Source organism: Enhydra lutris, unplaced genomic scaffold (genome assembly GCF_002288905.1).
Source record: "Enhydra lutris kenyoni isolate GAN:26980312 unplaced genomic scaffold, ASM228890v2 scaffoldscaffold28, whole genome shotgun sequence".
NCBI lineage: Eukaryota > Metazoa > Chordata > Mammalia > Carnivora > Mustelidae > Enhydra > Enhydra lutris.
This window is the reverse complement of record NW_019154112.1, coordinates 15,752,456-15,774,489: the sequence shown is the minus strand read 5'-3', so window position 1 is coordinate 15,774,489 and position 22,034 is coordinate 15,752,456. Positions and strand designations below refer to the sequence as shown.

General features: G+C 32.4%; 1 protein-coding gene across 1 annotated transcript in view; it reads right to left on the bottom strand.

Annotated features, from left to right (window-relative positions):
• The window catches only part of LOC111152227 (eyes shut homolog (Drosophila)), a 1,631,332-nt gene that overhangs the window by 1,458,830 nt on the left and 150,468 nt on the right, over positions 1-22,034 (bottom strand). The window contains 1 exon segment of the mRNA XM_022510634.1: positions 12,888-13,148. Coding sequence (XP_022366342.1) covers positions 12,888-13,148 — 261 coding nt within the window.

Sequence of the window (22,034 nt, the reverse complement as noted above, 5' to 3'; positions counted from 1 at the left end):
GAATATTATATATTTAAATATTCTACTTAGGGTAGAAAAAAATCTAATATTTATGGTATTTATATATAATTTACATCCTCCAATTTCCTCTATTCCTCCAAAACGTGAGAGAGCTTAATAAAAGAATAATATAAAATAAGGTCATTGATAAAAGATAGGAGATAGTCACAAAAGCAATGCTCTGAACATAGGGAAGAGAATGGAAATGTTTATGAAAGTATACAAGCCCAAGTTAAGACAGTTATTGAGAATGGAAACAAACATCTAATTTAATTTCCTGGCAACTATATCAAACTAGGAAATGTAGAGGATTATTTATTTTCATTCTTTAAGAAGAGGCAGAACATTAGTTTATCTGAATAGAGAAATTGATGGAACTAAACTCAAACAGAACTTTTTCTATAATATAGCATGTGGCATCTTCAATGTCAAGTTTTAAAAAGATGTCAAAATCTCTTCATATAAATTTATCTTATATTTATAATATTCTATTAATGGTCAGCTTTATTATAAAACATCAAAAAACTAAATCAGCTCAATAAGCTTTATCATCATTCTGGCTTCAGGATTTATAATCAGTCACTTAACTATTTATATTACAAATATTTTTAAAATTTTAAAAAATATATGAAGGCAAATATCTTCTACAACCAAACTCTATTAATCATTATTCAGCCTTTTCATCACCCTGTTCATTCTGTCCTGACTCCATAAGCTCATAGGCTCTGTGGGACAGTATTAGCTGTAAAACACGGCAACTAAATCCTACTCAATAATTCTGATAGAGTCTCTAGTCAATCTACAGCTTTGAACATACTCCTTACATTTTATAATCACCCATGTTATGTGTCCTGCTTCCTAAAGTAGAAGTTAAAAACAAATAAACAAAAATACATATGTTTAGAGTGCCCTGCATTGGGTTTATGCATATGACTCAGGTTCTACCAATCAGATGTCCAAGTAAGACTTGAATTCCGAAGTGAGCAACCAGAGGAAGCAACTGTACATAACAGGGATTCAATGTTCATACAAGTGTCAGGCAGCCAGGCAGACATAATTGTTTTTATAATTTTCAACAAACACTGACAGAATGTGTAGCATCCAGTCTTGAGTTTTATAGGATTGTTTTTTTGTTTCTGCTTTTTTCATGCTTGTTGTTTTTTTTTTTTAAGATTTTATTTATTTATTTGACAGAGAGAGAGAGAGAGAGATCACAAGTAGGCAGAGAGAGGAGGAGGCAGGCTCCCTGCTGAGCAGAGAGCCTGATGCGGGCCTCGATCCCAGGACCCTGAGATCATGACCTGAGCAGAAGGCAGAGGCTTTAACCCACTGAGCCACCCAGGCGCCCAACCTCGTGCTTGGTTTTTGAGTTTCTCCTATTGCAGCCACTATGATGTGGATGGACATTATTCTTGTCTGTAGAGCTATAGACTCTGACTTCTAGCTTTTAAGAGACTACTGCTATATTAATATTATTTAATAAATCTTTCTCTACTTAAACCTCCCAGAGTAGATTCTCCTTTCCTATATCTAAGCTTCTTGATGGACATATAGTCTTACCAGATTACAGTACAAATATTACCAGCCTTGATAGGTATGCTATGCTAAATCACCCCCCTCTTACACACCTTATGTATATATGCTTATGATAGGTCATATAAACCCAGTCTAATCTAAGTACATGTTGGAGAGTCATATAACTCAGGTCAATGTGCTACATTTGTCCATAAAATGAGTTTTTCTTACACAGCTGTAATTTTCCATGTCAAGAGATTTTGGATCCTGACTACTTTTTATGTCTGAGGGTCAATTTCAGGTTTATTCACTATGTCATTAATGTATTTAGTTCATTAATGTATAACATATTAATGTATTATCTGTACAAATACCTACTGACCACAGATTGTGGGACCTGTCAGCCACCATAATCATGTGAATTAATTCCTTAGTCAATCAACAAACACAAATATATATAATACACACACACACACACACACAGATGGATATATATGCATATATATGGATATGAAGATATATCTACACAGGTTCTGTTTCTCTGGAGGATTTTGACCAATACAGATTTTGGTACTAAAAGTGGTTCTAGCGAAACAAAATTGGAAGAATGAGTTTTCTTAACTTGTACTAGGATATGTGAAATTGGCTTTCTAATCATATTAGATTTGAAGTTGCCAATGACTTTATTTCCAGTAGTAAAGAGTAAAGATAGTCCATGATGTGATCTGGCAATAGAGACATACAAAATGTTACCAATGGATCCTCCAAATCAAGCACTTATAAGAAGCGAGGATCTGGGTGACTACATATACCATACTTTCAAACATTTTGCTTAAACTAATGAATTTATGTTATGACACTGGCCGGCTTCTCTTAACATCACTGGACAAAGTGAGTAAAGAAAGGATGAATTCCAGGATTTGAATTCTCGAATAAAATGTTACATAAATCACCTGAACATCTCTATTTGTGCTTTGAAGGAAATCCTCATGTCCTCTAACCACAGAGCTAACTAAGACTGCTGAAAATCAAATATAGAACCTCATCCTTTGACTAGCTGAATCACAACACAAGTTGAACTCCCAGGCTCACAGCATGTCTATTGTTCTAAAGTGAGGGCATTAACTGGGAAGGAACTGGATCCTGAAAAGGAATATAGATGTATGGGAAGAACCTGATGGAGCTGGGAACACCAAATCTCTAAATTTGATGACTGATCTTTCCCAGTGGAAGAGATCTCCACCCTCAAATGGGCCTCTCTACTTCCTTAGGAAATTAACCCTGCAATGCCTGAAGAAACAGCAGTGGACTCCCTTGAGGAAGTGCCATCCATGACAATGCCAATTCTTCTTAGGACCCCACCCTTAAAAACTCTCCTTGCTTCTAGAACTATAACTAGACTTAATCCCAGAAGGCCCCTAAAGGTGAGGTAGAATGCGTGACCCAGTATTCTCCAAAAGAAGTACTTGAGTTTTCTAACTTATACAGATAGAAATTCAGAGAACATGTGGATTTAGATATTAAAGGTGTGCAATAATGATGGAGGGAATATTAAGTCGGATCAAGACAAATTTATTAATATAACTTCAACAAATAAAACTAAAATTTTATGTGCGCTTATAACTCTATTAAAGTTGATAAAGTTAGTGTCTATTATGATTAGCATATCAATGATATAATGAAAATCCAACTATACTTCTTTGAAAATATCTCAGCTTATACATATATCCAGCTTAAATTTTGCTAGTATAATTCCATTCATCATTCATATTTAGTGTATACATATAAAAAGTACAAATTTACTAAATGGTTTTACATATATAATTAATTTCTATTACTTTATTTGATACCTTGTATCAAGCGAAATAAATACATGTATGAAAGCACAGATAGGTTGTAGATAATTAGATGGATAGATTGACAGATAAATATATAATGCATTACTTTGTTAAGCTATATTTTAAAATGCCTAACACTGACAGATTTTATGAAGCAATAAACTTGGATTACTCTATAGCTTATCAAAACATATTTTATTAATTCATATTATATAGCATTCATAGAGTAAGCTATTAACTTATTAAGTAGTCATACAGGAATTCTATTCCTAATTAAATGAAATAAAGTAAAATATTATTCTGAAAAATAGGCTAAACCTTCTTCTCTCTCTTTTTTATATACTCATGGGCATTTGATATTTTCTGGCTATGTTTTAGGTCTGAGTGAACTGGAATAAGTGTTTTCTTTCATATCTTCTGATATGACAAAGATTATTGACAATCTTATTTTTCCCCTGCTTAAAGGTCTCATTAACATTAATGCACTCCCTTGAAAGAAAATGTTTCAGAAACAAATTCTGAACCTCAACATTCCTATATAACCACTAAATATAACAGTAATTTGAAAGGTAGTATAGATCTTTTCTAAAAATAATAACATAAATGTTAAATTTTAAAATAAGAAATGGATAATTGGAAAATTGGATTTTAAATGTCCATGTCATTTTCTGATACATTTTCTGGCTTAAGTCTCTGAAATATAACTTCGTGATCATTTTATTGCTATTTGTACTTTGACTAGTTTGTCCATTATTATTTCTCACAGAATTTAAATTAAAAATCACAATTTTCATATTTGTGAGGCCAGCCCAAGATTACCTTTAAGTTGTAACTAAAATAACAGAAGATAGAGAAGATCCCACTTTCTGAGGGATACAAAAAAGTGCATTTTTTCCTCTGTTGCATTTTTGGCTGCTATTTTGTAATACTTTTTAGATTTAGTCAGCATTTTTGAAGCTTGTACAGATTAGAATTCTCCTTAGAAATACCCTGACAGCAAGAAAATCCATGTTATCTTCTATGTATAAAAACGATCATTCTGGAGAGGTACTTTCCTTCAATAGCGCTTGGAAGCTTGTTTAAATAATGTAGCAGCAGAATGAAATTTTCAGATAAATTAGAAAAGTACAAAAATATAAAGAATTATGAAATGGCTACCCACAGAAAAATTATTAATAGGAAATTTTGTAAACATACAAATATGAGTGGCATAGCAAGTTGAATTGTGAGTCCAGAAGTAATTTAGTTCCTAATGCAAAGAGAATGGAATTTGGGAACTACATAATTTAACTTACGGCAGTATGCAGAAAAGTCAGGAAGAAAAATTCCCCAGCTACTGCTGGAACTTAACACATCTTGTAACAATATTCTGGACGATGATGTCATGGACTACTTTGGCCTCTACCCATCATGAGTTTGCCTGGACTAGCAAAGAATGCTTCCTGGGATAGTCAGGCAACCCGGGAACGAAAAGGAATTTCTGACCTACCCCAAATATTCTCCCCAACCATTTCTTTATTATGTCTATTGGATATCATAAATACAGAAAATATTAAGTTAGATTTTACAGCCAGTAAATTAATTCTACTTGGAACAATGTTATTTCCATACCTCTACCTGTATATAATAAAATATGTTTATTTCAATCTTTGTTTTTATTTATTCTCATTCTGCTATAGCTCAGTTGCTTAATAATTAAAATTACTATACAGTATGGATGTATCATACTTCCAAATTAACAATCTAGTCCTTATATATTATCTCAATCTCCACCAAATGTAGACGTGTCCTGCCGTCATTTGTTATTTCTTGTTTTGGGTACCTGTTATTTCAATAAGCTTTTAAAAAACTCAGTTTCATTCCATTAGTCCTTCAAATATTATATATTCTAAGCCCCAGGCAAAATTATTGACTATTTATTGACATCAAGTTAGAATCTTGGTTGAATTAAAAATAGAATTTCTACATCTTTTGAATTAAAAATTAGGACCTAGAAACCCATGGAAATATACAAATATCTTCAACACTTAACATATGATGTCTTTAATAGTAATAAAAATACATTATCCCTAATAAGTAAAAATAATTCTTTAAAAGAACTAAAAATGCTTTGAGTGAAAAGAAAAAGAAAAATATCAAAATAAGTTGTCAGTAACATGCTGACATTTATTTATGATGTGTAGCTTCACAGTGAAATTTAAATTCTTTGTGGCCATGGGCTTCTTCATATTTGATGCAATTTAAAATAGCTAATGGGGTTTTGTTGTTTTGTTTTTTGTTGTTATTATTGTTTGGGTGGCTGCCAGTTTGTTAGCTGGTTTATTGATTTTTTTTTTTAACTTCAATGGGAAAATGCAAAAAAAAAAAAAAAAAAAGAAAGAAATTAAGTTTGGACCAGCTAAAGGACTCTTATGCTCTAGTAATATTATCACCTCCCATTAATACACTGGATTTCTTTCAGGAAACTCAAGATCCATTCAGTAGTTCTAACATTTGGGGCAAGTAGACAAAGGGAAGATGGAATGTCAACCTATATAATAGGGAAACTGAAAAAGAAGTAAGGTGCTTTATAGAGATTACTGTCCCTATCTGAAACAGGACCAAAAGCCATTTCTCCTTTAGCTACTTTGGCCAGAATGGGTGAACTTCTTGCTTATATTTTTACTGCCATGTGCTTTGGAATACTCCACAGTATAAAAATGAGCTCAGCATAAATATTAAATACATCAATACAAATATCTCATGTTAAGATGAATATAGTGGGTCATTTCCCTTGGGAAGTTAATTTGTACTACTTCTGATGAAAAGCTACTCATCTTCCTTATTACAAGATGGTTATTTTATAACACTTTAATATAAATGCTTGACCTTTAGAAATCCAGTTCTTTTGGAGAAAATCCCTGATGCGCTTACAATTAGAACCAATGTTGAATATTTTGTGTTGCCAGATCACTAATTAAATTCCTGCACATAACCTTTTTCTTCCTGAAATGCAACATTTAGCAAATTATTTTATAATTATGCAAACATTGTTTTGCATAGTGTTTGCATTTTAATGAGTTTAGGGGAAACCACAATTTAGAATGAAATCAGAATCTGAAAGAAAAGGTGTACTAAAGCTAAAAAAGCTGCCACCTAATCCTCATGACACACACTACTTTCAGCGAGGCTGGAATTCCTTTACCATTTTAAATTTCCTTATTTTCTGGTTTTTTTTTTCTTTTTCAGTTTTTGAAGAAGTTTAAATATAAATCCATAAAGGACAGAATAAGAATCTTCCAGAGTGAAGAACAACTGTCCTCTTTCCCACAGCTTTTTAATATTATCTCTCAAATATGTGTCTATGGCTCCTGTCTTCTATTTGGTTAAAAGAGCCTTCAGTAAGCTCAAAGCCGAAGGATCAATGTAGACAGAAATATAATTCCCATCATAATTTCCTTGATTTCAGCAGTATTTCAATCACATGAATAGAGCAGTATATTAGTAACATGCTAAATATATATTAATTGTTTAAAGGCAATTTTGTGACAGAATTACCTAAAAATATTTAAATTTCCTATTTTGTCAAAATTTTGATCTCACACCCATTTTCTGTTCTTTAGAATATAATTAGTATACATAAGCCTCAAGCTTGCATATAAGAGAATATTATAAGTAAACACCTGGCTCAAGTTGTGGCATGACTCATGTGACACATTTGGTATCTCAGTTGTCTGAGCCTTTTGCTAAATTTTCTGTGCCATGATGCGCTTTATAAAATAAAATATACGAACCAATAAATAGGAGTAAAAGATAGTATAGGACAAGCAATATCATATGATAAACATGTAGATGACAGATACACACATGCACATATATGTATATGCATGTGTATATATATATATGTAAAATCAGCAAAGACATACATCTTTAAATACATCACTATCCAAGACATTTAATTTGTAGTCACAGTCACTTCATTCATTTAACTCATCTACTGCTCTCTTATTATATCTTTTAAGTACAAACATGAAATAAATGTATATTTAGACAAACAGAAAATGGAGAATTCATCACAGCAGAAATGCTTAAAATAATATGCTAAATAGTGATTATCATACATATGATAAGAGAAGGCCATTGGAAGCCTGGAAGTATATGAAGGAAATAACAACAATAAAAGAGCAAAATGAAGGTAAATCTAAATAAATATTGTCTATGTAAAATGATAACAATAGTGTCTTGCACAGTTTTAAGTATATGCAAAACAACATATTCAAAAATATGCACTTATCTGGAGGGTTAAATGTGGTAAAAGTGTGTAAGACCTACGCATTTCCTGAAACGTGGTACAAGCACTAATTTATATTAAAATACATTATACTAATTAAAATGTTGTATCTGTAGGGTGAGCATCTAAGAAGAACAAAAGTATATTTAAGAGGAATAAATGGAATAAGAAAATATGTAATTAACCAAAAGAATATAGGAAGGGAGAAAAAAATGTATTAGAGAACATACAAAACAAATGGAAAACAAATAATGTAGGCACATATTTCAATCCAAGTACAAAATAAAATAATTATGTGAAATATAAATGGACTAAAATCTCTACATAAAAGACAAAAGCAAAAGTAATACTAGACAAAGGAATATCCCAGAAATAGGTATTAAAAAGGAAAATATATTTATTTTATAAAAATATGATTTATAAGATAAACTGAAGTTTGGGAATATATAATATGGCACAGCATAAGATACTTTGAGCTACACAAGACAGCCCCAATTAAAAAAGCAAACTTTCAGAAGAACTACTTGGAAATTATTAGAAAAAAAAACTGACACAAGGGCCTCTAACTTATTTTTATTGCATGTATATTATGTGTACATTTTGTATATATGTATATGTATGTTTATACCTATGAAAGCATACAGGGAAATGAATCCAACATTTTGCTACACATCAAAACCATATGGGAGTCTGGTGTACAGAATGAAAGATTTTTGTTCTTCAACACTACTTTCAAACACTTGAATATGCTACACTTGAGGTGGTACTAAAAATCTCTCTTCCTCAAAAAACTCTTGAGATTATTTTTCTCCAACCTGATACGAAAATCATAGGAAAGAAATTTTAAAGAATATACACAAATTTTATTATTTCTAAATATCCAACTACTATTCTAAAAAATTATCATATGCTAAGCCACTATGAACCCAATATTCATTACTTTTGCCCTCAAGGCACACAATGCTAACAAATTACAAGAAATTATTACAAATTATAAAAGACTTCACAGTAGAAAAATCACAGGATTTTTCTCAGGAACTTTCCCTTGAGCCTACCAGTAGCTACTAGTAATCCTCTACAGTTAGGTGAACTATAAAAATAATTTCATTTCTCTGTATGTTTTCAAAATAAAAAGGAAAAATATACCAAAAGCAATTATTGATGACCCTATTTTGTATTACGATGCAGTAACACTGGAAATTAAGAACCAAAGAATAAACAAAATTTCCAAGTAACTTAGAAATCTTATCTTCAAACACCATATTGACTCACAGACAAAGTTGGAAATCAAGCATTAAATAAATCTATTTAGAAAGCAGTAAAAATTTAAAAAAATAATAAAAACCTGTATATCGAATTTCTAAAATACAGGCAAAATAATACCCCAAGTAAAATCTATAGCTCCAAAAGTTCACCATTAAATAACAAATTAACTAAAGATTACAAAGAAACAAAAATTAAAGAATAAAAAGAGCAAGACCTTGTGATGTTTCCTAAAGCTAAAGAAAGGAATTCTACTGTTAAATATATAAAATACTAAATATAAAGGAGAAAACTTGAGAATTTTAAGTTTATGAACTTGGTCCTTGAAAATAACAACTGTATTAAACTACAGCTAATCAGAAAACACACATACATATGTAAAAATCAAGATAAAATTGAAAAATTAGCATTAAGTCAGATAAAATTATTATTATATGACAATTAAAATTCAAAGCCATTAATATTAATAACTAAATCAAGTCATATAACTTAGCAAAATGACTCAATAAAACCCTGGAAAGTGATGATAAATTTATAAAAAGAACTAATCTTCCTAAGAGTAATATTTAACTTATTAGTTATTTGCAATAAAAATAAGGAATTTTTGTAAACTTTCAATTTTATTTTAAATATTTGCGGGTGCAGAGTAAAAAGGAATGTTTTTCATGTCTTTGTATAAAGTAAGCATAAATGTGTAAGACTGAAAACAAAACTTCTAAAAATACATATAAAAGACCAATTTGTGAATACATGTATATATTCAAAAGCATTTCAAAGTTATAAAAATAAAAGTAAACGTTATTGTACTAAATGGCTATTATGCAATATTATTACTTCACCTCCTATTAAGATTTTTTTAAATTAGAAATGAAAGATTCCACCTTATTTATTATCTATTCAATATCAAGCTGAGACTTTAAAAAGAAAAGAAAGTTGTCATCTGGGAGGGTAGAGAACCACAGAGCTGTGCAAGTCAGATTTATAAGACTATAGCAGAGAAGAAGTTTGCTTTTAAGATAGAGTCCCTTACTATATAATCAGTTGAGAAGAAAGCAGGCTGTCAAGGAAGCTTACCTCAGGCCCACTTTATTTATTTTTATTTTATTTATTTATTTTTTTAAGGCCCATTTTAAATACGGGAAAGCTGGGCCTAATTGTATAGAACTACTTGGATCCTCCTGCTAACCAAAGAGCTTCCTAGCCTCTCCCTGTACCAAAACAACCATAAGAGGAGGAAAAGGAGAATTTGGTTACTTAAGTCAAGAGCAGGAGAAACCCAAAATATTTTAAATAAAGACAAAGATAACTCAAGAATTTATCTGACTAGCTCACAGCTCTTATTTTGACTATAAGCCATTTTAGAAACCAGCAATGTTGAAAGTGTCAAACTGACAAGGAAAAAAATTAACTAAAAATAAATAAAATTTTTATTCCATTACTAAAATATCATAGATATGAATAACAAGAGAATTTGAAAAAGGCTATTGCCTGAAAAAAAACCCACTGGAATTATTCCCAGATTTTAAAATCTTTAGACAACTTCAGATAATAGCACTGGAATTAAGTTTAAATCATGTAAGATCCACCCAAGTATATGGCCTTCCCATATGATGACATCATCTTGCTCTAGGAGTTAATGCTCACCAGGAGATTAGATTAGATGGGTTCCTCACACTGTGCTGAGTGACAGCTCTCACTTGAAGCTAAATTTTACATTTTCGTATCCATACCAACCTTCTTCATGAATATAATAACAGGCTAGAAGAGCAGTTCTCTGAGTGTGGTTCATGATGTGGCAGCATCAGCATCACCCAGACCTACTGAGCCCCAGAATTGCTGAATGAGAAACACCTGAGATAGGGCTGACACTCTGAGGTTTAACATCCAGGTGATTCTCATGAGCATTCAAGTTTGTGATCTCCCAGGCTAAATATACAGGGATAACATTTAACCTAGAAGTTTGCATATAAGGCTGAAACTCCCACAAAAGGTGATGGGATAAAGAAAGAAGTGATTATACTTCATATGAAAGGTATGGTAATATTACCTTATAAATTTCTATAGGAAACACATGAGTTCATAGATGGAGGTAGTGAAGCTAGATTAAGGGGATAAAAGAGAGAGGGTAGAAACCAGATGGAAGGGAGAAAAGGAAAGGAGAAATAAAAAAAAAAAAAAAGGGGGAAGAAACTAGGTAGAAGAGGAGAGACTGGATAGAGGAAAACTCCAGATGAAGGGAGAGAGAATGGACATATGGAGAAGCCAGACAGAGGGAGAGAAAGAGGTGGAAGAGAAAAGGGGCACTGATTTTAAATTGCTGCCAAATATTCTGCTTTCAGTGGGATTAATTGTGCAACTTTGGGAAAGTTGAGACTAATCAGTTTCTTCACATTTCACTGCATGAAGACTTTAAAAGTAGACTGAATATTTAGATATGAGGAAACCCACAGAGTTCTTTGCAATTCAGTAGAAACAGAGAGACTTCATAGGAGATATAGGCCTTCCTAATAATACAGGCTTGTAAATCTTAAATTGGGTTTAATTTTTTATCCCCAACTGAAGAGTGAGTCATACCGATTTTCTACAGTATGTCAGTGAGTGCTACATGTGGTTTAACTATATAGTGTGTGTATGTGTGTGTATATATACACATAAATACAAATTTAATGATCATATAATTTATAGCCAATATTCATCTTGATATATAAAATGACAGGGTCTTGCTGATTATGTGTGCACATATACATATGTACATATGCACACAGATTATACAAATATCAAAGGACATTTTCTCTTAGTAATGGTATGAAGAGGAGTTAAATTCTATTCTTTATTCCATTTTATGTACACTTGATGCTTAATATATTTTCACTAAATTTTGGAGGATATCCTGTTTACAAAACAGGGGTATGTATGTGTTTTTCCCTAAGGCAGATACCTATGTTTCAACAACACTAGCACCTTTTATGCTATTTTATTTTTACTAAGAACATGTTTGAAATGTGAAATGTGAAGTAATGGGACAAACTTTTTAGCAAGTTTACCAAAATTCGTACACTCAAATATATTTCATTAAAAAAAAAAAAAAACAAGAACTAATCTGGATAGCCATACATTTTTTCCAATAATATTGTCATTCTATTCTTGAAACTTACCTTTTTCAATTGCTTCCAAAACCTTCAGGATATTGCTTTAAATACCAAATAGATAAAAATATTTTTCATTTTAAGATGGAAATGCAAATAATGTTTAGAGTTGGGTCTGCTTAATAAAAGGGGATATCAAGTTGCACAGAACTTTTTTTTACATTATATTACATAAAGTTAGGTGTGATTTAAAAGTGACAATATTATTTTATTCTTTGTGGCCTCCATACTGCCCTTTATAAAGCAATTAAAATAGTTCTGAAATTATTATTAATAATCATTTCAGTGTAAGAACAAGCATAAAATCTCAACATAAATTTGAATGCTTAATTTGTGATATTTTTAAATCAAAGGATGCCTTTTACTACATAGCCACTGTGAGTATCATCTTCTGTGACTTTACAGAGGATATAGTATGTTTGTGGTTTTATGGAATTTTTTTAATCTTACTAATGGAGCATTAAACTGACCTGGAAAATACAGAATTAAGTTTTAGTTTTAATCTAAGCACTCAGTGTGCCGGGCAGCCAAAGAGGAGGTTGAAGGGCAATATCATAGCTGTTTAGGTGAAATTATTGAGAGGTAAAGGCTGCCTGTTCTTCTCCTCAGAACTTTGACATATATATCACAGTCTCTACAGTTCAGCCTGGCCTTTTTAGCCTCATTTGCATGAGCCAAGGCTGTATAGTCAGCAATGTAACTGCCCAAAGAACCAATCCTATTAGTCCAAGTGAAGATATTTCTTCTTTGCTAAATGAGAAAGCAGGCTACAATACCAATCATTGGATACATTTGAAAAACATTAAATACATGTATTAACATTAGCCCCTAGAGAATTTGATTTCTCAGAAATACTTGCCTGTAAATCCTGGGATACATTTGCAGTAGAAATGGCCCCTTAAATGTATACCGGTTGCTTCATTTTTGCAGGGCACAGATTTACAATCTTCAGTTTCTATTTCACAGATGTTTCTTTCAGATCTTTGCAGACAGCTACAGTTGCAGTTGTGCAAATGGACCAAGCAGAAGCCATGCACTGATGTACTCTGGTTTCCTAAGCAATCTTCAACACTGAGGTTATAGAATCCATCCATGTAAACAGGAGAACAGCTGCATCTACAACATGCAAAAACAAAAAATCCAATTAGTCGTAAAATTTAAATACATATTCATTTAAATACACAGGACAGCAATACAATAAATATGGTTGTGGGCACACTTTTAAAATATTCTTAGAGAAAATGTTGGTTCTTGGCAAAACTTAATATTGCTTATTGTACAGAGTGAGTAAAAAGAACTTTAGCAAAAGACAGACCTAGACTCAAACACAGGTTCTGCCACTAATTTCTATGTAACCTAGGATAGCGTCATTAACCCTCCTGAGGCTAAATGACAAGGTTAACGTTTGTCAGAATTTCTGTGAAAATTTGCAGTGTGAGAGCCTGACAATTACCTTTCTGATTGCAAGATGAATGCTCAACATAAACTTTTGAGTGTCAGGCATTCATTTCAAAGATATTTATCCTAAATAAACACACTGCCAGCTACACAAATAGATGAAGAGGCAGCCTGACCCACCTTTTTACAAAACCTTGTTTTTTTACAAAACCCTTTTTACAAAACCTTGGTTGACCTAGATAACTGACCTTATGTGTGACCTTTCTTTTCCCTTCCCGCTCTTTAACTTCCGTTGGCTGCCGTGTTTTAAGATTTTATTTATTTATTTGACAGAGATCACAAGTAGGCAGAGAGGCAGGCAGAGAGAGAGAAGAGGGAAGCAGGCTCCCCGCTGAACAGAGAGCCTGATGCAGGACTTGATCCCAGCATCCTGGGATCATGACCTCAGCTGAAGGCAGTGGCCTTAACCCACTGAGCCACCCAGGATCCCCAGCTGGTGTGTTTTAAATTCACCAACAGAGTGAATCCAAGAAACCCTAGGCACCCCACCCCCATCTCAATAAAGCCACAACTCTAGGTCTGCTCTCTTTTTACCTGATATTTAACCTGTGTGGCCTGCCCTGTCAGCGGGAGCCCGAGGTTAAAAGCGAAAAAACAAACAAACAAAAAACAAAAGAAAAGCCCTTGTTCTCTCACTGAGGTGCATCTTGCAATCCTGAGAAAAAAACAAAACAAAACAAAACACAGGAAACAGTCCTGCAACACTGGCTTGAGGAAATGCCTGTGTGAGGTCTCCAGAAGTTAGAACCGACCCTAGAGAGTGCCCCAGAATTCCCGACAGGTAGGTGAGTGTCCCAGGCATTGGCAGCCGACAAGTGAGTGACGAGCGCCCCAGGCATTCCTAATCAATAGCATTACTATCGATAGGCTGAGACACGCACAAAACAAATTTGAAATATTTAACCTCATGCCTAAGAGAAATGGGGTTTTAATTAATAACAGTTTCCATTGAAAGTATCCATTCATTCACTTCTACATTCATTCCTTAGATATAGATCTTTGCGTTTCCTATATGACTGGCATTGACCTAAATATACCGAACAAACATTCTTGGGTCTTTATAGATTAGGCACCACCTTTGGTAAAGTGGATTATGAAATGCTATCCTATTACAATTATACACCATATAATATGCACACATTATTCCTTTGAATATTGCATATACATGCACATAAAGCATCAGAAAAAGAACATGTGAGGTAAGAAAGAAATCTAAATCAGAGATAATCTTTGGTCTAAAGTATAGTGCTGTAATTTTGAAGTATCCTTCGCCAACTATTCAAAGGACACTTAAGATAATCATATAAACATGTCAATGAGTGGAGAAGAGCAATGTCAAATTACTTTGCTTGTTATTATTAGTGAAAATTAACCTATTGAACCTAAGTCATTACACTCATAAATTTATATGATGGTAGGTGTTTGGACCCAGCAAGAATGTTAAGGGTCAATTAGTTCAAACCTTTCTTCTTGTAGTTGTGAGAAACTTAGCCATTTAATGCAATTTGCCAAGGATCACTGAGATTGTTAATGGCAGTTAGGATAGTTGATGCTTTGATATATTCAAAGCACTGGCCTTGGAATGGGAACCTTGGTTCTAATTCTTCTCTAACTTATTTAGAAGTTTTTGTGCCCTAGTTTTCTCATCTGTAAAATTATCAGTACTACATCTATTCCATAGAAGAGGATTAAGTGTGTTCATTACTGGGCAGGTAAGGCTGATACCAACCATATCATATGTGTATATGTTAACTTGAAATAAAGTTATTGAACACGGGCACAGCAGCGATAAATGGAGACTGATTATAGTAGTTTCTTTTTAGAAATTCAAGTAGGATGATATGATTTTCCAATATGGTTAAAAAATTCTAATACACTTCTGAATAAAACATAGTATGTCCTTGATCAACATGAAAGTTTCATTCCTGGAAAATCCAACGATTATTAAAATTTTATAAAAATATTTTGTGTCACTGTGTAAAATGAAGTTAAGATATTGGCTCAGATAGTTAGAAAAAGGTTTTATATCCACATTAATGTATGCTGGGACTTTTGGAAATTGTGCAAACCATGGAACACTTTTTGTTGTTCATGGAATCATTCTGTGCATTGAAAGATTTATAACATTCATCGTCCATCACTTACCTTCTAAACATTAGCTGTTTCAACCAATTATACTGAATATTAGAATGGCCCTAGAGGGGCACCTGGGTGGCTCAGTGGGTTAAGCCTCTGCCTTTGGCTTAGGTTATGGTCTCAGGGTCCTGGGATCGAGCCCCGCATCGGGCTCTCTGCTCAGCAGGGAACCTGCTTCCTCCTCCTCTCTCTCTGCCTGCCTCTCTGCCTACTTGTGATCTCTGTCTGGCAAATAAATAAATTAAATCTTAAAAAAAAAAAAAAAAGAATGACCCTAGAATCCAAAATGTCCCCAGAATATAAGACCATCTCTTTGAAAAATCATTGACCTAAATAAATTTCTCTAGTTTACTAAAGCACTCAACCAATCATGTACAAGTTTGTGGAGCATTTTGTCATCCCAATTAATAATATGCATGTAAATGCTGGTATACATGCTTATATGGATACCTAGTGCTAAGATAAATTGCTATTAAATTGAAAGCTTTTCAGTGACAAATACATCAATTTTGTTAGAAAAGAAAGTCAAGAAAATTATAGGGGTCCACATATATTATTTATAATATTAAAGTGTTCTTATAATTTCATAGAACTTTTACTTTGAGAAAATAAATTGGACTAAAAGACTTCATGAATATATTACTAATTTTATTATTAAATAAGCCAGCTTTATTATTTGTCAGTTTGAATTGTACTTAAGTTTGAGACAAGATTGAAAGAATAAAGCAAAACATGTCAGTTGAAAACATTATCTCATACATAAATATTGTGATTTAAATTTTTTCATCATTTAGTATTTTAATGGAAAAATATTCTAGGTAGAGATGAAATTAAGGATATCACTCTATCTATTTACCCTAAATCCTAGGATTATGATCCATATGCCTGATATACAGTGGATGCTCCATTAATATTGTTTGACTATATAATATAAATTGAATTATGTTCAAGAGAAAGGTCATCTTAAAAGTTCTGAATAAACAGATTCATGAAATTCCAAGTCTTAGGAGATAATTTGAAAAGTAATACCAAAAGGTTAGACCTATAAAAAGCTATTTAGATATAATGAAGTAAAATAAAAAATCTGGTCCAGATAGCACAAAATCATATAACATGCATACATTTTTTATTGTTTGACATATAAAATTAAAGCATGAAAAGTCATAGAGCCTGAAGCTATAATATAGTCAAACTTTGACTTTATACCATAACATATGCATTGGTTTGCACCCGAAAGAAAAAAATATATATATGGGAGATAATTATGTATACATTAGCTAAGTTTCAACCCAAACTATAATTGAAACTAATTATACAAAAGTGCTTCCTTTAATGAATTTATTATAATTAACTTTTGGCATGGAAATGGAAATTACAATGGTATCTACTTTAGAATGGCTTAAACAAATTAATGACCTCTATATCATTTTACTATAAAGCTTAAAGAAACAAGGTTATCGGGGCGCCTGGATGGCTCAGTGGGTTAAGCCGCGCTGCCTTCGGCTCAGGTCATGATCTCTGGGTCCTGGGATTGAGTCCCATATCGGGCTCTCTGCTCATCGGGGAGCCTGCTTCCCTCTCTCTCTCTGCCTGCCTCTCTGTCTGCTTGGGATCTCTGTCTGTCAAATAAATAGATGGAATCTTAAAAAAAAAAAAAAAAGAAAGAAACAAGGTTATCTCATTTTCCAGGGGTCAATAAAAAGGAAAAAAAAAATATATATATATATATACGTATATATGCATGTAAGTGCAATACACAAAAGAATCCAGTCACTAAAGAAATGTTGTTTAGTAGCAGCAAGACTACCCAAAACAAAAAACATATACACATACATGGGGACATACAAGAAGCCATACTGATAGCAGTTCACGTTCCTTTTTTGTTTTCCTCTCTCCCCCACCCCCATCGAAAGTAAAATGTAACAAAACTTTTGCATGGGACTCAGGAAAGTTTGCATAACACACCCAAAATTAAAGCTAGAGGCACCTGGGTCAGCTCAGCATCTGACTCATGGGTTTTGCTCAGGTCAGGGCCTCATGGTTCCTAAGACCTAGCCCCCTATAGGCTCCAGGTTCAGAGGGAGGCCTCTTGAAGAGTCTCTCCTTCTGCTCCTCCCCCCTCTCACGTGTGCATGCATGTGTGTGTGCATGTGCTCTCTCTCTAAAATAAATAAATCTCAAAATAAATAAACACAAAACAGCACATTCAATTTCTTAATTAAAAAGTCATCAATATCATGGCAAAAATAAAATAGTCTTAGAAATTAATAATTATCAGACTTCCTAGTTAATAGGTAATTTAAGAAAGCCATAATCAGAATATATTTCTGTGACAAATTCACATAAAGCTGTATATATTATATAAGCCTCCTGACTCTACAGAAATAGGTTTTGTAGCTATACTTGATTTTATCATGGACTTCAAGATTTTACACTTTAAAATAGAACTTTTGCTTATAACTGAAAAGTAGTGTCTTGGTTATATTTAGCATCTCATGGAAAATGTGAATTTTTAAAAAATAGCTCATAAAAGAAACAGGTTTATTTTAAAGTTCCCAGAAAGAAAGCCAGAAAATTCATTGCTATAACACAAACTACTTGTATGCTTAGAAAGTGGAAATAATAATTATTTTAGTAATATAAAAAGATATTTGCTTTCTACATGATATAGAGTAACCATGAGATGTGTTCTGAGGAGACCATTAATTTATTTATGGATACCTGGGGTCAGGTATCAGATATCATTTTCACATTTTGCTCAATGTTTTCCAGTTAGGGAATACTCAAATGTTTAATAAATATATGAATGAACAGATTTCATTTTGATATGATATTTCTGATTAGTACGGATTGGTGACTTGGTCATAAACTTAAACTTCATAAATGGTTTGAACAATTCACAGCCTGGGCCTGGTGTTGCAAAGTTACTACCCCATAATTACAAAAACTATACCAAGTCCAGAGGCAAAATGACTACTGAAATTTTTTTTCACTAGTTTTTTTTCCTCCCCTTAAGGTTTTCCAAATTCCCTCAAAAATGTTTTTGGGGGCGCCTGGGTGGCTCAGTGGTTAAAGCCTCTGCCTTCGGCTCAGGTCATGATCCCAGGGTCCTGGGATCGAGCCTCACATCGGGCTCTCTGCTCTGCAGGGAGCCTGCCTCTTCCTCCTCTCTCTCTCTCTGCCTGCCTCTCTGCCTACTTGTGCTCTGTCAAATAAATGAAAATCTTTAAAAAAAAAATTATAAAAAAATGTTTTTGTACATTTTAGGTCAAAAATGTGGTAACACTCAAACCTGTGTAAAATACTTCATTTCCATTATGCCCCATAAGCTGCATTCAATAGAAAAATATTTATGATTAGCAACTATCAGTTAACATTATTATCACTGTTGTTACTGTGTCTTTCATCATAAAGTAGTTCTTTAATTTAATATTATTACAATACTATCATTGCTACAGTGCTATCATTGTTTTACTTTAAAAGTTGTATCTTGGGTACCTCGGTGGCTCAGTGGGTAAAAGCCTCTGCCTTCAGCTCCCATCATGATCCCAGAGTGCTGGGATCAAGCCCCACTTTGGGCTCTCAGCTCAGTAAGGAGCCTGTTTCCCCTCCTCGCTCTGACTACTTGTGATCTCTGTCTGGGAAATAAATAAATAAAATCTTAAAAAATATAAAAAATAAATAAAAGTTGTATCTTGTGAGTTTCATTTTAAAAGTTTTCCATCCCAAAACTGCAAAAATATCTTCCTACATTTCTTTCAGTTGCATGGCAATTTTGCTTTTTTAATTTGTTTCTGAACATATTCAGAGTTTGCTTCTACATAAAGTGTAAGGCTGTAGTCAGCTTTATTTACCGTCTCATAGTGAACCATTTCCCCAATCCCTTCTACTAAAGAATCTGGTCAGTGTATTCCCATTAAATTATGGGCAAATTTCCTTGTATATCAAGATCCTATTTGTACATGTATTGTTCTCAGAGCCCTCTGTTGGTCCACTGATTGTTTTTACGGTGACACTATACGGATTTTATAGTTATCATAGCAGGTGTTACATGAAGTTCCACCCAATAACTTCCTTTTCAAAGAAGAGTCAGCTGTTTATAAAATATTATTATTTTGTATAGTTCTTGGAACTTGATTAGTTTCTAAAATAATAAGCAATATTATTGGTATAACATTCAATGTGTGAATTAACTTGATAAATTGGTATCTTGGCCAGATTAAGATATACTATCTAAATCCATGGTTACATTTTAATGTGTTCAGAACATCTATTTTTTTCTCTTTTTAATTAATTAATTGTGCAATAGACTTTTTTTTACAGAGAATATGAGCATCTTTTGCAAGTTACTTCTAAGATTTTGCATATCTTGCTATTATAGTAGGTGATATATTACATAAAAATTTCTATATTTTGTGACTGGCATAGACACTGTTAATTTTATGTAAAGTACTTTATTTGCAAACTCTGCTAAGCTCTATTTTAGTATTGAGACAATGTCAAAAGCCATAACAATACTGATCATTTTTATAATTACAAAATTGTCTGAAGATCACGAAAGTTAAGCATAAACAAAGAAACACAGAAAAAATAGTTATATCACAGAACAAAAATGTTTTTAATAAAAAACTCCTGCAAATTATTTTTTCATTACATAAATATTTATTTAGTTCTACTGCATGTGTCATTTGTGACTGACTTCTTTCCCATAGCATAAGGTTTTCAAGGTGCACCCATATGTGGCCAGGTATTAGTAATCCATACTTTCTTATTGCCGAATAATATTCCATGTATAAATATAACACATTTTATTTATTAGTTCATAAACTTTTTCAAAGCACCTGTATGTACATTCCTCCAGCAGTATATGAGGGCTCCAATTTCTCCAAATCCTCACCAACACCAGTACCTTTTATTAATCTTTCTTTTTAATCATATTGACACTAGCAGATGTAGACTGTTATGTTTTTTCATTTACATTTCCAGTCTTCTTTCATCATTAAACATAATGTAATTATGTTGCTGCTGCTGTTTCTGATTCTTCCTCTTTCTTTTCTTCTCCTCCTTCTTCTCCAGAATTCTTTATCAGGTTGAAGAACCTCCACTTTATTCTTCATTTTTTTATTGCTTTTATCATGAAAGGTTATTAGATTCTGTAAAATGTATCCCCCAACACTTCAACTATTGGAATTATGTGTTTTCCTTTTTTCCTATTATTCTATTGACATAGTATATTTACATTAATTGATTTAAGGATGTTAAAACATCCTTGTTAAAACATCCTTGTTAAAATTCCATGTTAAAACATGAAAACCTTGTATTCCTATGATAAATTCCCCATGGTCATGATGCATAATTTTTTTTATATGTTACTGCATTTGTTGTGCTGTAACTATATTGAGGGATTTTGTGTTCAGATTAATAAGACACATTGGTCTGTAGTTTTCTTTTCTTGTGATGTCTTTGGTTTTGTTATCATTGTAACATTTGTCTAACAGAATAAGTTTAAAAATGTGTCCTCTTCATTTAGTTTTGGATGAGTTTGTGAATAATTTCTATTTATTCTGCTTCAATGTTTGCTAGCATTCCCCAGTGAAACCATTTAGGCCTGAATATTTCTTAGTGTGATTTTTTTTTTTATTTGTTTGTTGAATCACAACTTAATCTTTTTGCTTGTAATAATTTTATATTCAGATTTTCTATTTCTTTTGAGTCAATTCTAGTAGTTTGTATTTCTCTGGGAATGTCCCCATTTCATCACAGCTACCTACATTTTGAGATATACTGCTGTTCATAGTTTTTTCTTATAATCCTTTTTCTTTCTGTAATTTAATGTTTTATCTCTCTTTCTTGCTTTTAGTAATGTGAGTCTTCTCTCTGTTTTTCTTAGCATAGGTAAGTCCTATTCATTTTGTTAATCATTTTAAAAACAGACTTTTGGTTTGTTGATATTCTATATTTGCTTATACCCTATTTAATTAATTTCACTCTACAGTTTATGATTTTTCTCCTTTGGCTTGCTTTAGATTTAACTTTTTTCCTTTTCCATTATGTTAGGGTAGATGATTAAGATCTTCTTTATTTTTAACATAGGCATTTATAGCTATAATTTTAATTCTAAATGCTGAATTGTCTATATCCCATGACTTTTGGTATGCCATATCTTTATTTTAATTAATCTCAAATGATTTTTTTAATGTCCCCTGTACTTTCTTTTTGATTCACTGATTTGTGTGGAGTGTGTTATTTAGTTTTCATATATTTGTAAATTACTGAATTACTTGTTGGTTTTGATTCCTAATTTCAATCAGTAGTGGTTAGAAAATATATCTTTTCTATTATTGTAATCCTCTTAAATATATTGCAGCTTATATTAACATATGACCTATCTTCGAAAATGTTCAATAT